The 16085-nt window shown below is 36.2% G+C and overlaps 1 protein-coding gene across 11 annotated transcripts in view; it reads right to left on the bottom strand.

Moving 5' to 3' along the window:
* ASXL2 (additional sex combs like transcriptional regulator 2) overlaps positions 1-16085 on the bottom strand; it is an 82890-nt gene that overhangs the window by 16215 nt on the left and 50590 nt on the right. For 7 of the 11 annotated variants that reach the window (XM_005874900.2, XM_005874902.2, XM_014546657.1 and 4 more), the window contains 5 exons: positions 12532-12647; positions 10129-10255; positions 8440-8583; positions 2684-2847; positions 781-877 (listed from right to left, as the gene is read on the bottom strand). In XM_005874900.2, coding sequence (XP_005874962.1) covers positions 781-877; positions 2684-2847; positions 8440-8583; positions 10129-10255; positions 12532-12647 — 648 coding nt within the window. Of the gene's footprint in view, positions 1-780; positions 878-2683; positions 2848-8439; positions 8584-10128; positions 10256-12531; positions 12648-12728; positions 12828-15857; positions 15861-16085 lie in introns of those variants that run through there. The other 4 variants (XM_014546663.1, XM_005874901.2, XM_014546662.1 and 1 more) reach the window with 4 other exon arrangements.

The following is a 16085-nucleotide window of genomic DNA, read 5'->3' as shown; positions in this document are numbered from 1 at the left end:
AATGTTTTTAGTGATTTGAGAGAGAGATAATAAGCAGCCAAGGTTAAGAACCGCTAATATGACTGATACTGTGTGCTGTCCAAATGCAATAAATCAATCGCTGATTATACTTTATAATTTACTCTCAGTAACTTTGTTAGATCAGAATTAAAAGGAAGGCATACATGGTAAACCAGTGACCACAGTCAGCAATTCTAAGTCATAATCTATATTTATTAAAACGCTCTGACTGCCACTAAACTGTACACTTCTAATGGTAAGTTTTACAGTATGTAAACATTTTTCAATAAAGCTGTTTTTTAAGAAGTTCGTATTGATTCTTTTCACTGTTAGTGTTATTGAGTTTGGGCAGTAATAAAGAAGTTATCTCACTGCTTACCAAACCATAGTTCATACCATCATAAAATAACTCTAATTCTATACTCTACTTTTAGGGAGCTTATTAGAATTTTAATTCCTAGGAATTCACCTAGAATTACTGAATCAGAATGTTTGGGAGTAGGGACTAAACATATGTACTCTTTAGTTTCCCAAGTGACTTTAAACCCTTAAAAGAAACATATTGTTGAACTCCATCTGGAGCCAAACCTGGATACGTAGGTTCTTGATACAAGTCTAGCAGTGTATTCCACACAAGATAGCTAGTTTAACCCTATGGAAATACCCTGTCCTTTGCCTTCCAAAATTGCTCAAATACCCACTGAGGTGCAGAGGTGCCAATATGCCCTCACAGGGGCTCGAAGTGCATACACATGCTAGGAGACAAGGTGGAGCACTTACCTTCTGAGAGTCTTTCCTTCCAGCCTTGGGCTGCTGAGGTGAAGAACTCATTGTTAAGGGCTGAACCATTTAGCTTCATCAGACCATCTGGACCAACCTGGGTCAAAGAGTAGGCCAAGGAAAGCTTACAAAGAAAGCCAAACGTTTCAGGTGGAATATGGCTTTTTCTTTTTAGAAAAGAATGTATGTACATTCACTTTTATAGAAACATGACTACATCATACTATGCTGCTTATTATGGACACAACCCTGTTATAAAGTAATCTTGTTTTCTAAAAAAACTTCTTTCCTTTTTACCTCTTTTCCCTTCTTCCTCTCCTTTCATTCCATTCCCCATTGATTAATTATACTAAAAAGAAAACATCTGCAAACAAATGAAAACATAGGAGTTTTTCTTCTGAGAGGTTTATTATTTTTTTTATAAAACTGTGACAAAGTTATATACACTGCTCTGAATCTCACTTGGTTCAAGAATACATTGTGGAAGTCTTTACAAGTCCACTGATACAGTTTTAGAAACTTTGTAATACCTGCATATTATTTCATTTATAATGTACCTCAATTCATTTACCAATTTCCTATGCATATACATATACTTTGTTTCCCATGTTTTCCCATAATCAACAAAGCTGCAATATGCATTCTGGTAAAGATGAATATACTAGTGCTTTTATTTCTGTGGGAGAGGTTCTGAGAGCAAAGAAATATTTATGTGTTACTACATATTATTTTCTAAAAAGGTTAAAACAATTCATATTTCTACTAAAAATATATGAGCATACCTTTTAACCTGTAAATAATAGATGTGAAGATGCTATTTAATTTTTGTCAACCTAATGGGTTTGAAATGGTAAAAATTTCCTATATCCTGTCTACTAGAGTGTTGTGCATCTTTTTGTACTTTCATTGAATATTTTTATTTGCCATCTCATAATATGCCAATTCCTATAATTTGCTCATTTTTCTATGCGGCTGCTTATTTTTATTATCAACTTGTGAGAATCCTTTACTATTCATAGTAAAACTGTCATGTCAAAAATATTTCACCCAATCTGTCTATTGACTTGATTTGTGATGTCATGATGTCTTGCTAAAGGTTTTAAGATTCTTCTTTATATTACAGATTTCTTATTTCCTGTCCTGGTTTAAAAGCACAAAATCTCATTTAAGGGCATAAAACACAGTATCTGAAAAAACCAGGATGGAAAAACTTAATAAAACTGCCATTCTCCTCAAAGTTACTATCTACATTCCTATTAGAATCCCAATAAAGATTTTCTTATTAATAAAATGACCTTAATATTCATATGGAAAAAAAATAACAAAATTGAGAAGGGGGGAAATTGCCTTTTCAATTGCACCTGTGAAATACATACCACATGTAAATATATAGAACATATAACACAAATGGTATTCCAAACTGTAAGAAAAAGACGGTTATACAAGTATGTAGTTTTGGAACAACTGGTTATCTATTCAGTAGGAAATAAAGTTGAATCCCAATTTCGGGGCAATACAAAAATAATTCTAGATGAATTAAAAGCCTAAATGTTAGTTTGAAGTAAAAAACATTTTTTTGAAGAAAATTTAAGTAACTACTTGGACATCCTGGGGAGTGAGCTTGTAAAGAAAAAAACAAACAAACAAACTCTTGTCAAAATGTCAAGATTATAAATTAAAATTGCCTTCCAAAATTGCTCAAATACCCACTGAGGTGCAGAGGTGCCAATATGCCCTCATAGTGGCTAAAAATATTCTTATTTTTTTTGTTTAGTACCTTTGATAACACTTCTTTATAGGTATAAGTAAAAAGCTATTTTAAAAGATTTAAGGATTTCAAAAGGGGATGAGTGAAGGAAGCTTTAGAATGGTTATAAAATTGCTTCTGCTTGAAATCACGCACCTGTCGATCCACCTCTGGAAGAAGCAAAAGCAGTCGCTGTTGGCAATCTCCAGGAAGGACTGAAAAAGTGTGTTTGTTGATCAGTGCTCGAAGATTTGTATTAACCAGAATGGAGTCTGGTGTCTCAACATCAATCTCAGCACATTTCGTCCTTTTCATTTGCCCTACAAAAATATGAAAAAGAATCATTTGGGCCTCCTTCAAATTCCTGTTTCTATCTAAACTACAGCATGTTCTGTAAACAAACAAACAAACACATCTATAATTGTAAGTATTTTAAATGTCACACTATGAAGAAGGTAACACTTAGGTTCTTAGAAATAGTGCTTCTAAGACTAACAAAGCAAATTTTGTTCATTCATAAAGGATAAAAAAATATAATTTATCTTGTCTGCAAAAATAGAACAAGGTCTATAAAATTGAACCTTTTGCTATACTAAAAGTACATTTTATGTATGTTTGAGAATTGGTTATTTCCCAAATAGAATTGAGGAAGTTTATAATAAATAACACATATACAAAATTTGATTTAAAAAATAGAAAAATTCAAATCTATATAGTGTATATTCCACTATACAGTTCAAAGGCTGTTAAATCGAGTTGTTTACTCATATCTTCAAAAAAAAAAATCACTTCTACTGTCTTGGTAAACAACCTGCTTCCATATTTATAATGGTCTGGCCCTCTAGCAACTTCAGAGTGAAATTATAGCTAATTTGCCTACAAACGTCAGGTGGTCATAATAATCTGGCCACTCAGTGTATAGAATACAGGATAGCTATGTATAAAACAATTTAACATCTAAAAGATATCATTGTAAAGATGAGGATAATTAGTAGTGAACGCAAAGATTTGAAAAAATAAACAGGACTTCCACAAATTAGAATAAAAACTGTTGAAATCAGATACTATGACTATATAAAAGAGCAGTTTAGACACTGTGGGGGGGGGGGGGCTATAACCTATATATAGCCAAACAATTTAACCAGAATATAAGAAAGATAAGATTAAATATTTTGAGAGCTTTAGCAGAAACATGATAGAATGAATGAATGATCGAATGAGATCTAATAAATGCTTGATTGAAGACAAGGAGAAAATTAAGAGAAAAAAGCAATATTTAAAGAATTGACAGTACATTTATCAAAACTGATGAAATTATAGGAAGGATGGTTATTACAGAGAGATGGGCTGGAATACAATGAAAACAGGTAAACATTTAGATAAATGTACATCAACATTGTTGTATAAAAAAATAGTAGTCTAGTGTCTGATTTGCGAGATTAAGAAGAGAAATGTCAGACAATATTATTTAAGTCCAGATATAAAATATCAGTGCTAAATTGTTATAAAGCACTTCTGTTTGGGAGAAAAATCAAGATGATTACTTTTAAGAGTAGATCTTAAATGTTCTCATTACAAGCCCGAGCTGGTTTGGCTCAGTGGATATAGCGTCAGCCTGAGGACTAAAGGGTCCCAGGTTTATGATTCTGGTCAAGGGTACGTGCCTGGATTGCAGGCTCAATCCCCAGTAGGGGGCGTGCAGGAGGCAGCCAATCAATCATTCTCATCATTGATATTTCTATCTCTCCCCCTCTCCCTTCCTCTCTGAAATCAATAAAAATATTTTTTGAAAAAGAAAAACAGAAGACAAAAATCAACAAATAAACAAGACTGCAGAAACTAGTCCAAATAGATTAGCAATTACAATAAGTGTAAATGGATAAATCTCACTGAATAAATGAGATTGTCATATTGATTTACAAATTTTAAAAATTCAGCTAGCTATATGCTCTGCAAAGAGACATACCTAAAACACAAAGACACACAGAAATGAACAAAGTAAAGATATATCAGGGAAAAAAACTAATCAAAGGAAAGCTGGTGTACCTTTTATGATACATTAAGTAAAAAACCTAATCAGCGACTGATAAAGTAAATAAACAGTGATAATGATAAAGGGTTCAATCCATCAGGAGGATTTTAAACATGAAAATATCTAATATATTTTAAAATATGTGACATAAAATATGATAGAACAACAGGGAGAACTAGACAAAGCCACCAGTAAGATTTCAACACATCTCTCTCAATTATTAATAAATCAAGCATACTAAAAGGAGTCCCAAAAAGACAAGATGGGGGGAGGGGGAAGCTGAGCTATTTTTCAGATTGACAGGCTTGATCCAATAAACACAGAATTCTATACTTATAGTATTTATTCCAAAAACGGTCTGAATAATTTTTCTTTAATCCTCACCCAAGGATATGCTTATTAATTTTAGAGGGGGATGGGAGAGAAAAAGAGAGAAATACGAATATGAGACAGAATATCGATTGGCTGCCTTCCATATATGAACCCAAAACCTAGGTATATGCCCTGACTCAGAAGGGAATCCACAACCTTTCAGTATATGAGTCAATGCTCCAACCAACTGAGCCACAACGGCCAGGGCACATCTCAGTAAATTTAAAGTAATATTAGTAGTAATAACAAAAATAATGATAAATAACAGCAACAGTAAACACTTATTTAGGGCCTCCTACGCACCAGGCACTACAATTGTGACTTTAATTGAAGATAGGCCCCCAAAGGAAGAAATTTTGTTCTATTCATTGTCACGTCTCTAGGGCCCTAAACCTGTGCTTGGCATATTAGTATAACTTCTGCAAGTATTTGTGTAATAAATGAGTATTTTTAATCTCTGGCAGTGGAATTAATGATCAAAGGGCATATTCAGTTTATGGCAGATACTATCTCTAAGAAAAATACACCAATTCATTACCATACCTGGAATCAAATCATATTTTTATAAAGAAGTTGTCTGGAAAAAAAAAAGTTGTCTGAAATTCTATTCTCAAACGTAATAGTTTGGAAAGGTCTGGAATATATAAATGAGTGTGGAATAGCTTTTCTTTATAATTTTGTCAGCATTTCTATACAATCTTTTAGCTTTTATGTTGCTTCAGAGATGTCTGCCATTCCAATTCTTGAATTTTTTTTTAAAATATATTTTATTGATTCTTCTACAGAGAGGAAGGGAGAGGGATAGAGAGCTAGAAACATCAATGAGAGAGAAACATCGATCAGCTGCCTTCTGCACGCCCCCTACTGGGGATGTGCCCACAACCCAGGAACATGCCCTTGACCGGAATCGAACCCGGGACCCTTCAGTCCGCAGGCCGACGCTCTATCCACTGAGCCAAACTGGTCAGGGCCAATTCTTGAATTTTTATAAATGAATTATTTTTTTCTCTCTGGAGGTTTTTTGCAAATCATCTCATGTCCTGGATGTTTTGAAATTTCAAAAGAATGTGACTTGGAATAGGTTTCCTTTTATTCATATTTCTTGACACCAATTATGTACTTCCAGTCTGAAATCTGTGGCTTTCAAGTCTATCGAATTTTCTTGTATTTTATCTCTTACTAGAGGCCTGGTACATGAAATTTGTGCACTGGGGGTTGGGGGATTTCTCAGCCCAGCCTGTGCCCTTCTGCAGTCTGGGATCCCTCAGGGGATGTCCGCCTGCTGGCTTAGGCCCGCTCCCTGTGGGAAGCAGGCCTAAGCCAGCAAGCGGGCATCCCTCTCGCAGTCCAGACCCCTCGCTCCTTACCGCCCACCTACTTGCTGCTCCCTACTGCTCGGGTCATTGCTCCTTAGTGCTGTCACAGAGGCTTCTGCCACCGCCGCTGCTGCACTTGCCAGTTGCACTTGCCAGCCGTGAGCCCGGCTGGCTGAGTGGCGCTCCCCTGTGGGAGCGCACTGACCACCAGGGGGCAGCTCCTGCATTGAGCGTCTGCCCCCTGGTGGTCAGTTCATAGCGACCAGTCATTCCACTGTTTAATCGATTTGCATATTAGGGTTTTATTATATAGGATTATTTACCTTTCTTTCAATTTATTTTTTATTTCTGATAGTCCTATTATTTAAGACACTGGACAGCACAGATTAGCATTCTAATTTTCTTACCTCCTCATATGAAACTCGCCTTAGACCTACCTATGCTCTGAGAAATTTCTTCACCTTTAACGTTTTGTATTTCTATCATAGTTTTTTATTTCTGCTACCACATTATTTAATATCCTAGAACTCTATTTTCTGATATTTAATATAGTATTTTATTCTTTCATGGGTACAATATCATCTTTTAGTTCTTTCTATAGATATTGCAGTTTTAAAATATAGAATTATATACCTGAAACCTATATAATTTTATTAACCAATGTGTCACCCCAATAAATCCAATTAAAAATTTTTTTAAATAAAAGTTATTTGGCCCAGCCAGCATGGCTCAGTGGTTGAACATCAACCTATAAACCAGGAGGTCACAGTTGGATTCCCAGTTAGGGCAAATGCACCGGTTGGGGGCTCGATCCTCTATGTGGGTTGTGCAGAAGGCAGCCAATCAATGATTCTCTCTCATCACTGATGTTTCTATCTCTCTCTCGCTCTCCCTTTCTCTCAGAAATGAGTAAAAAAATATTTTTTAAAAGGTTATTGTTTTAAATTTTTTTCTTCTTCAATCGCCTGTTTCTTCTGAGTCTATATTTCATATTCTGTCCTCACAACGGGATTTTCTTCAAAGGTGATCCTTAGTAGGCATAATTAAAAGACAGGCACTTAAAAAGGCTGACTGAAAATTTTGGGTGGGTTTTGTAGACGGGAGAACACCAAGATGATTTCTGTTTAGTAGCGAGTCTATAAATGTGCTTGCAGATTTTTTTCTGAGGTTATTCCATTTCTTTAGTTACCAATCCACCAATCTCCTGCTGGAGCATAGTTAGTAAGGAACTAGTGGTAGTAGAAATATGCCTCACTACTAGCATTCTGGAAGCCAAACAAGAGGATCACTATTCAGTATTCGTATTTTATTTAATTTCCCGAACTCCAGTACATTGCCTCATTGTCTGCCCTCTGCTATGTGTAGTATCTCTGAATTGGAAATCTATATGGCTTAAGTTCACTTCAAAATAAATCTATCTCCTACTAGGGGGTGAGGCATCAAACTGCTTCTTACTAACTTTTTATTTTTAATTGATTTTTAGAAAGAGAGGAAGAAAGAGAGAAAAAAACATTGACTTGTTATTTCACTTATTTATGCATTTATTGGTTGCTTTATATGACTGGAGATCAAACCCACAGCCTTGGCGTACTGGGATGATGCTCTTAACCAACTAAGCTACCCAGCCAGGGCCTTAAAGAAGGTTCTTCTTTTCAAATCTATGCCTCATCCTCTCTATCCTGATCCTTTATATCTCCAATTCTGGAACCTTTCTGGTATTCTACAGCCTTAGCTGGCTTGCTTATTACTGGCATCTGCTACTCAGCTCTGTGAAATACCCATCCAGTTTTCATCTTTCAAAGTTGTTGACATTGCCTACCCATCGGCTATCTCCTTGTTTTCTTCACCCTTTTGTATTTCCATATTCTCATTTTTGTGGGATTCAGAGGGAGCAGGAAAAAAATGTTCAGTTTACCATGTTTAATTATAAGCCTTTTCTGTACGGTTAGAAATAAAATGTAAATAATGCCAGACAAAGCAACTTATGATCAGAAAAAGAAATAAACCACAAAAATGGCCTGATAACAGATCTTATTCTGAATAAAGTTTGGTAAGGACAGGAGGGACATGAAAATGGTCAAGACCTCATAGGTGAACAGGAAGTAAAATTAAGCTAGGTAGCTGATGAATTTCAGACACTGGGTTGATAAAATAAGTTGATAAAAACATGAAGTCTTTGTAAATTAACTTACTTGTGTGGAGTCTGTCAGACCTTTGGAATGACTTCTTCCCCAAGCCTAACAAAGGGTTTTCCACTTTAACTGAAGAAGAAAAGCTAGAGTTTGAGTTCTGGGAGCTGCTTGACTGTCCATCTGATTGCTTTCCTTCCCATACTGCTAGGGAAAAATATACAAAAGACTGGTGACATTAAGGTTATAGATAGAAGTCAATTAATCAAACAAACCATTCAATACTAACTAAAAGTAGTTATATATGAGGTAAGGTGACCTTGCAAATATGTTCTGAGTCTGAGAATTAAGCCTAGAAAAAAAGTAAAATCCTGTCCTGTTGGTGTGGTTTAGCAGTTAAGCGTCAACCCAGGAACCAAGAGGTTGCTGGTTCGATTCCCGGTCAGGGCACATGCAAGGGTTGCGGGCTCCATCCCCAGTGGGGAACATGCAGGAGGCAGCCGATCGATGATGTTCTTCTCTCATTGGTGTTTCTATCTCTCTATCCCTCTCCCTCTCTTTAAAAAATCAATAAAAAAATATATTTTTTAAAAAGGTAAAATCCCTTATTTCCTCTCAGCACATTATTGGCTTTTGGTGGTAAATTTCCTTCCTAACATAAATGCAAAGTTCTGCAAGACACAGTTTAAATCTGGCAGGCACATATAATTAACTGGCATCAAAATGAATTGCATAATAAAACACAAAATCTATATCCAGACCAGTTTAGATTAAAAACAAAGTAAGCGACAACAACAACAACAAATCTAAAGGCCTTCAGGCCTGTCCAATGGAAATTCAAAGGCTGCATATATTTTTAGTTTCTTTTGATTTTTTTTTATTAAATATATTTTTATTGATTTCAGAGAGGAAGGTAGAGAGAGATAGAAACATCAATGACAAGAGAGAATCACTGATCGGCTGCCTCCTGCAAGTTCCACACTGGGGATTGAGCCCGCAACCCAGTCATGTGCCCTGACTGGGAATTGAACCCGTGACCTTCTGGTTCATAGGTTGACGCTAAACTACTGAGCCACACCAGCTGGGCAAAACCTTTTCTTTTTAAAGGAGGTAATTTGTGAAGAGTTCAGTTTGAGCATCTTTTGGAAACATCAGCTTTCTAAGGTTACTGATTAGCAGCTTCCAAATATTACTAAGATATCTTGGAAGTTACATTACTCATAGATCACACTCTAACATACAAATCCCACTTATGTATTTTTTAATAACTGCATGAATATTTGCATTAATTTTCTGTTTACCTTGGAAAGATTACTAGTAAGTCAATGATTTGGCAGTACAAGAATTATGTAAATAAACACAATAATTTAAAAATAAATGCTACAGTATACAAATTGGAAAACCAACATGGAACTATCAGAAAAAGAAACATCCATTGATGAAAAGATTAAGCAAAAACAACAGAACAGAGAAACAAAACCCCCCTCAGAGACAGACAATAGTACGGTGATTATCAGAGGGGAAGGGGATAGGGAGACGCAAGAGAGTGTAATGGGGAGGATAAATGGTGTGGAAGGAGACTTTACTTGTGGTTGTGAACACACAATACAGTATACAGATGATGTATTATAGAACTGTTCCCCTGAAACCCATATAATTTTACTAACCAATGTCAACCCAATAAATTCAATTAAGAAATAAAATAATAAAAATAAAGAAACTTCCATTGAAAAGACACTCCCATCTACCTACCAGATTTGGCAGTCACAGAGTCACTGGCAGCTTTGACAGCCTTCAGAGAGAGATGCTGACTGGAGGAGAGGGCCATACTTGGCCGGCATTGCTGCTGCTGCTTCCGCTGCTGCTGCTGCTTCAAAGCCTAGAAAGAGAAAACTGACTGTGAGAAACAAGACAATCGTTTCAGTAATAAGAAAAAGTAAATGACTTATTAAGTGGAAAAGAGCATGCAACTTTAATGCAAATATTATTCTGTGTGTTTGTGTATATATATATGTGTGTGTGTGTACGTATTTTTCTTAATATTAGTTCTAAAATGTTCAACTGTTTAGTTATGGGGTATATACTTAAAATTTTAATAAATACACCCTGGCTGGTGTGGCTCAGTTGGTTGAGCATCTTCCTATGCACCGAGGGATTGCCAGTTCAAATCCAGATCAGGGCACATTCCCAGGTTGCGGGCATGATCCCTGGTAGGGGTATGCAGGAGGCAGCTGATCAATGTTTCTCTGTCTCATCCATGATTCTCTCTCTTTCTCTTCCTCTCCCTTACTCTCTAAAATCAATAAAAACATATTTAAAAAATAAAATAAATAAAAAATTAAGTTTTAATAAATGTTACAAAATCTGTCTCCTAAGTAACTACAATAATTTATATTCTACTGACAAACTACAGTAGCCATTTTCCCACACACTTGCCAATGCTTGATATAATTAAGATTTTTATACTGATCTGAGAATTAAAGTAGTCCACTATTTTTATGTTTTCTTAACTACTAGTGACTTTCTATTTACTGACCATTTGCATTTCAAAAAATCAAAAGCTAGTTCTTAGAAAAGCCCAATAAAATAGACAAACCATTGGCTAGCAGCATTGAGGAGGCAAAAAAAAAATCCTATATAATAAAACCCTAAAATGCAAATCGACCGAACAGTGGTATGACCGGTCACTAAGATATGCACTGACCACCGGGGGCAGATGCTCAATGCAGGAGCTTGCCCTAGTCAGTGTGCTGCTCCCACAGGGGGAGCGTCGCTCAGCCAGAAGCTGGGCTCATAGCTGGCGAGTGCAGTGGTGGTGGCGGGAGCCTCTCCCACCTTTGCAGCAGCACTAAGGAATAGCAAGCTGAGCAGTAAGGAACGAGGGGTCCCAGATTGTGAGAGGGTGCAGGCCAAGCAGAGGGACACCCCCCCCAGCCCCCCCCCGGCAGTGCACGAATGTCATGCCCCAGGTCTCTAGTACATTATAAATGAACAACACTGAAGAACAAAAAAAGAGACATATAAGAATACTATGTACAACTTTATACCAATATTTGAAAAAAATCAGGTGAAATGGATCACTTTCTAAGAAAAATAAATTTCCAAATTTAGCTCCACAAGCAGAAAACCAAGAGACTAGTAAAAGAAAATAAATTAAAACTGAAATGCTAGGAAAACAATTTTAAAAAGTGAGATTTACAGAATTTTCAATAAAAAGATAAATTACTCAAAATTTCCCCAGAAACCTAGAAAAATACAGGGTGTTCCAAAAAATGTATACACACTTTGAATAATTATTAATTCCAATAATTTAAATCTGAAAAGAAAGAAACATCAATGGAGCTATCAGCTGTTGAAGTGTGTATACATTTTGGGGGGACTACACAATTTAGTTTAGGATGTTAGAAGAATCTTGATTCCAAAATTGTTTCTGGATAGCACAAAGAAAAAAAAACTCCCAACAAAATCCAAGCTAAACTCTTTTTTCCCCCAAGCTAATATCTTAAAAAAGAAAATTCCATAACATATTTAAAAATATATAAAAAACATACAGTTTATTTTAGAGAGCTAAGTATGGATTAGCATTAAAAAACCTAGCTTGGCTGGTGTTGCTCAGTTGTTGAACATCGACCTATGAACCAGGAGGTCACAGTTGGATTCCCAGTAAGGGCACATGACAGGGTTGCCGGCTTGATCCCCAGTAGGGGGCGTGCAGGAGACAGCTGATCAATGATTCTCATCACTGATGTTTCTATCTCTCTCTCCTCCCTTCCTCTCTGAAATCAATAAAAAATAAGTCTAGTTGTGGAATTTTGTATGTTACTAGATTTAAAGAAAAAGGCTACCTGATTATCTCGATAAATGCTGAAGAAAACCTGAAAAATTCAACAACTATTCATAATTTTCAAAATGAACACATACACAAAGAAAAACCTGTTAGCAAATTAGGAACACATGAAATGTGATAAAAAGAGTATATACCACAAACCAATGACACAGAGATACATACATTATTAAATCCTAATTGGGAAACTGCATGAAACTTCTCCTTAAAAGAACATAATACCCTTTCAAGAAATTTTTAATGGCTGCCAGAGTCATGCATTTTTAATGTAGGAGATTATACTTCTGATAAACAGAGACTAGCATAATTACCTGCTTTAGTGCCTTCTTGCTGTGCTTCTGTGATGGAGATATGACTTTACCTGCTGGAATTGTGGGTGATGGGCAACCTGACTGGGGAGAGGATGGCTGTGACAGTCTAGATGATACTAAGGAGGAAAATGACAATGATAAATTTGTTATCAGAGTTGATATCAAGCACCATGCCTTCCCCAATCATATTCTGCTACCTGTATTAAGAACTGTGACCAAACACTTTTGGGAAGGATCTTCTTTTTGGAGTTCTACGGCAAACAGCCTCCCTTTTCAGTTTATTTCCTCAGAAAGCTCTAGTGAAGGATGATAGGATGGGGAAGGGGTGGGTGTTAGTATTCATACCTTTTCATTCTTTCATTTTTCAAAAGAATTGATTGAAGAAACAGGAAGCAGAATATAAACCATTAGTCACCAAATTAGATAAACTTAGAAAAGATTCTAGAGCCTGTTGGACAGTATGTATGTTCTTAAGGTAAATCTAACAACGTGATATAGTGGAAGAAACCTGGATTGATAGAATAGGTCCCAGTTTTCCCTATCTTTAAAATAAAGGCAATAAGGCCATTCCACCTCAAAAACTCTACTACAGCTTTAATACTGATATTTCCACATCTCTTAAATCAGCAGTTTTAGGGCTACTAGGGTGAGAGGGCACTTGAGGATTTCTCCAATGGAAGCAATGTAGGCTAACAAAACATAAACCACTCTCTTCTTCATTACTAGCTGTTTTATACCTCAGAGCTTAGCCCAACCTTGGTCTTACGTGAATGAGGGTCTTCCCCTCCAAGAGCCTATACCTCTTATAATAAAGTACATTTGATATTTATGTTTTATAGAGTTTAACAGTGCATTATCTATGATGAGATAAATTGTTGATTCAGACCCCTTAACAATAAAAATAAAATAATCGCTACTGTTAGTGATGACTTTGAAGTGTACATGTTTACTAATACCTTCTCCTTTCATAGTAGTTGGAATGAAAAGGCTTAATAGCAAAATGGAATCCCATAGTGTGGGCTAAAGAGCTTTAAGAGACCAAATCAAGTATGTTGGTAGGTAGCTACCTAACATGAAAATGCAGAAGCATTGTTCATTGGAATACAAAAGTTTTGAAATAGAGCATTTCAATTGTCTCTTAGATATCTTAAGAAAAGAATACACAGTAAATAACACTTTAAAGAGGACAAGAGCAAACAATATTAAAATGAGTTACCTACGTAGCTTTAGCTTTATATCTCAACCTTTATGATACAGTTCAGCAGTCGCCAACCTTTCGGAGCTCACGGCCCACTAAATTCCTAATTTTAAATCCCGGGACCACTAATGTTTTTTTTTAAAAAAGATAAATACATTTGTAAAATAATGATCAGAGCACTTCCATTTTATTAATATGAAATGCACCTATTTAATATAACATTTTAAATACTTATTTAATCATAACAAAATCTTCAAAGGTTGTTTAATTGTAACAAATTTATTAAAGTAAGTTTAATTTTTACGAAATAATTGAAGCTTATTTAAGTACTAGAGGCCTGATGCACGAAATTCATGCATGAGTAGGGTCCCTAGGCCTGGCCGATCTGTGGGGTGACAAATGGGGCAATCGGGGGATTCCCCCGCTGGCACCTGCCTTGGCTGGCTTGGGGCCTGCGGACTGGGGGGCAGCGCCTGCATTGAGTGTCTGCCCCCTGGTGGTCAGTGCGCGTCATAGTGACGGGTTGTTCCACCATTCGGTCAATTTGCATATTAGGCTTTATTATATAGGATTACACAATTTTAGAGTGTGATATTTACTCCTGTTTGCTTGAAATAAGTTTATGGATTTTTGGCTCCAATGCCATTACTGCAAGATGGAGAGCCATATTTATTTCAAGCCGAGACCGGTACCAAGTTTTAATTGCTGTGACAGATGAAAATGTTTTTTCGCACAAATATGTTATTGAAAACTGAATCAAAATTTTCATTACTTTTTCACTCCCCAAGGGGTATTCACTTTTAATGGAGATAAAAAATGAGGTCTTGATAAGGATGACTGGAATTTAGCTTTGAACTATAGTCAGATGATAGACCGATGAGGCTTTCTTTTTCATTCATGCTTAAATTGCTGTCTTCAATGTTTGCTGCAGATGGATCTATTATCCACATATTGCCATGTTTGGGATCTTCTTTCTTTGGGTAATAATGACCAAAGATTCTGTGCATGATTGTAAGTGCTGTTGAACAATGGTTACCACCTGCCGGTTGACATCCTTCTCTCTCATATAGTCATCAAAGTTTGAAAACATTTGCAGATCTTCTTCAGTCAATCATGATTGCCACAGTAATATTTTCTTTCGAAAAGCATCCATTTTACCTCGCAGTGTGAACACATCCTTAAGTTGTCCTTGCAAGTTCATTTAGTTCACTTAATAGTGAAAAAATATCTGCCAGGTATGCAAGCTTGGCTACCCACTTATCATCGGAGAAGAGTTCTTGTAATTTCAGATTATGTTGCCACTGGAAAAAATATTTTGACTTCTTCGCGTAGGGCTAACAGTTGGGTTAGTATCTTGCCCCTCGACAGCCATCTCGCCTCAGCGTGAAGAAGGTGAGTATACTGGGAACCCATTTCTTCGCAAAGTACCTCAAATATTCGAGAATTGAGCGCTTTGTGTCGAATTTCATTTATAATTTTAATAACATCTGATAATACCTCGTGTAGTTTTGGGGAGATTTTTTTCACCGCAAGTTGCTCACAATGTAAAGTGTGTAGACAAAATGTCTGGGTGACCAACATTTTTCACCTTTGCAAAAATTCCTGAAAGATGCCCAGTCATGTTTACGGCACCGTCTGTACGTATCCCAATACATTTTTCCCATTCAATTCCGTGTTCCAGGAAATAACTATTAAGTGCTTCAAAAATCTCAGAGGTAGTTGTTGCACCCAGCAAGTTGAGCAAACAAAGTAGTTCTTCCTGTAACTCTCCTTCACACTCAACCCTCACAAAACAAAGGAGAAGTGCCTTGTTACTTACGTCTGTTGATTTGTCAAATTGAATTGAATAAAATGGTGAATTTTTCACCATTTTTATAACTTGATTTTCAGTATCTTCAGCCATGTCTTCAATTCTGCGTTTGACAGTGTTAGCGGACATAGTAATTGCTTTCAATTTCTGGACAGCCTGCTTTCCCAAAACCTCTTCACAGGCTTGTAACATGCAAGGCCTAATTAATTCTTCTCCAATCGTATACGGCTTTTTATTTTTCGTGATCTAAAATGCTATCAGATAAGAAGCCTTTAATAAGGATTTATCTCCAATAGTCATTTTTGTTAGAGCAATTACTTGCTTTTGCATATTTTCACGCATTCTTTGAAAAATATTCAAGTGGTTTTATAGCTAAATCTGGGTGTTTTGATTGCAAATGTCTTTCGAGTTTTGAAGGTTTCATGGCATCATTGGATAAACTCTCAGAACACACAACACAAAGTGGCCGTGCATCCAACTCACTACCAGGTTCTTAAACAAATCCAAATTTCAAGTAGTTCAAATCATATTTTCTTTTTTTTTTTT

Source organism: Myotis brandtii, unplaced genomic scaffold (assembly GCF_000412655.1).
Source record: "Myotis brandtii unplaced genomic scaffold, ASM41265v1 scaffold454, whole genome shotgun sequence".
NCBI classification, from domain to species: Eukaryota; Metazoa; Chordata; class Mammalia; order Chiroptera; family Vespertilionidae; genus Myotis; species Myotis brandtii.
Note: the sequence above shows the minus strand (reverse complement) of the source record. Positions and strands in the feature narration are given on the sequence as shown.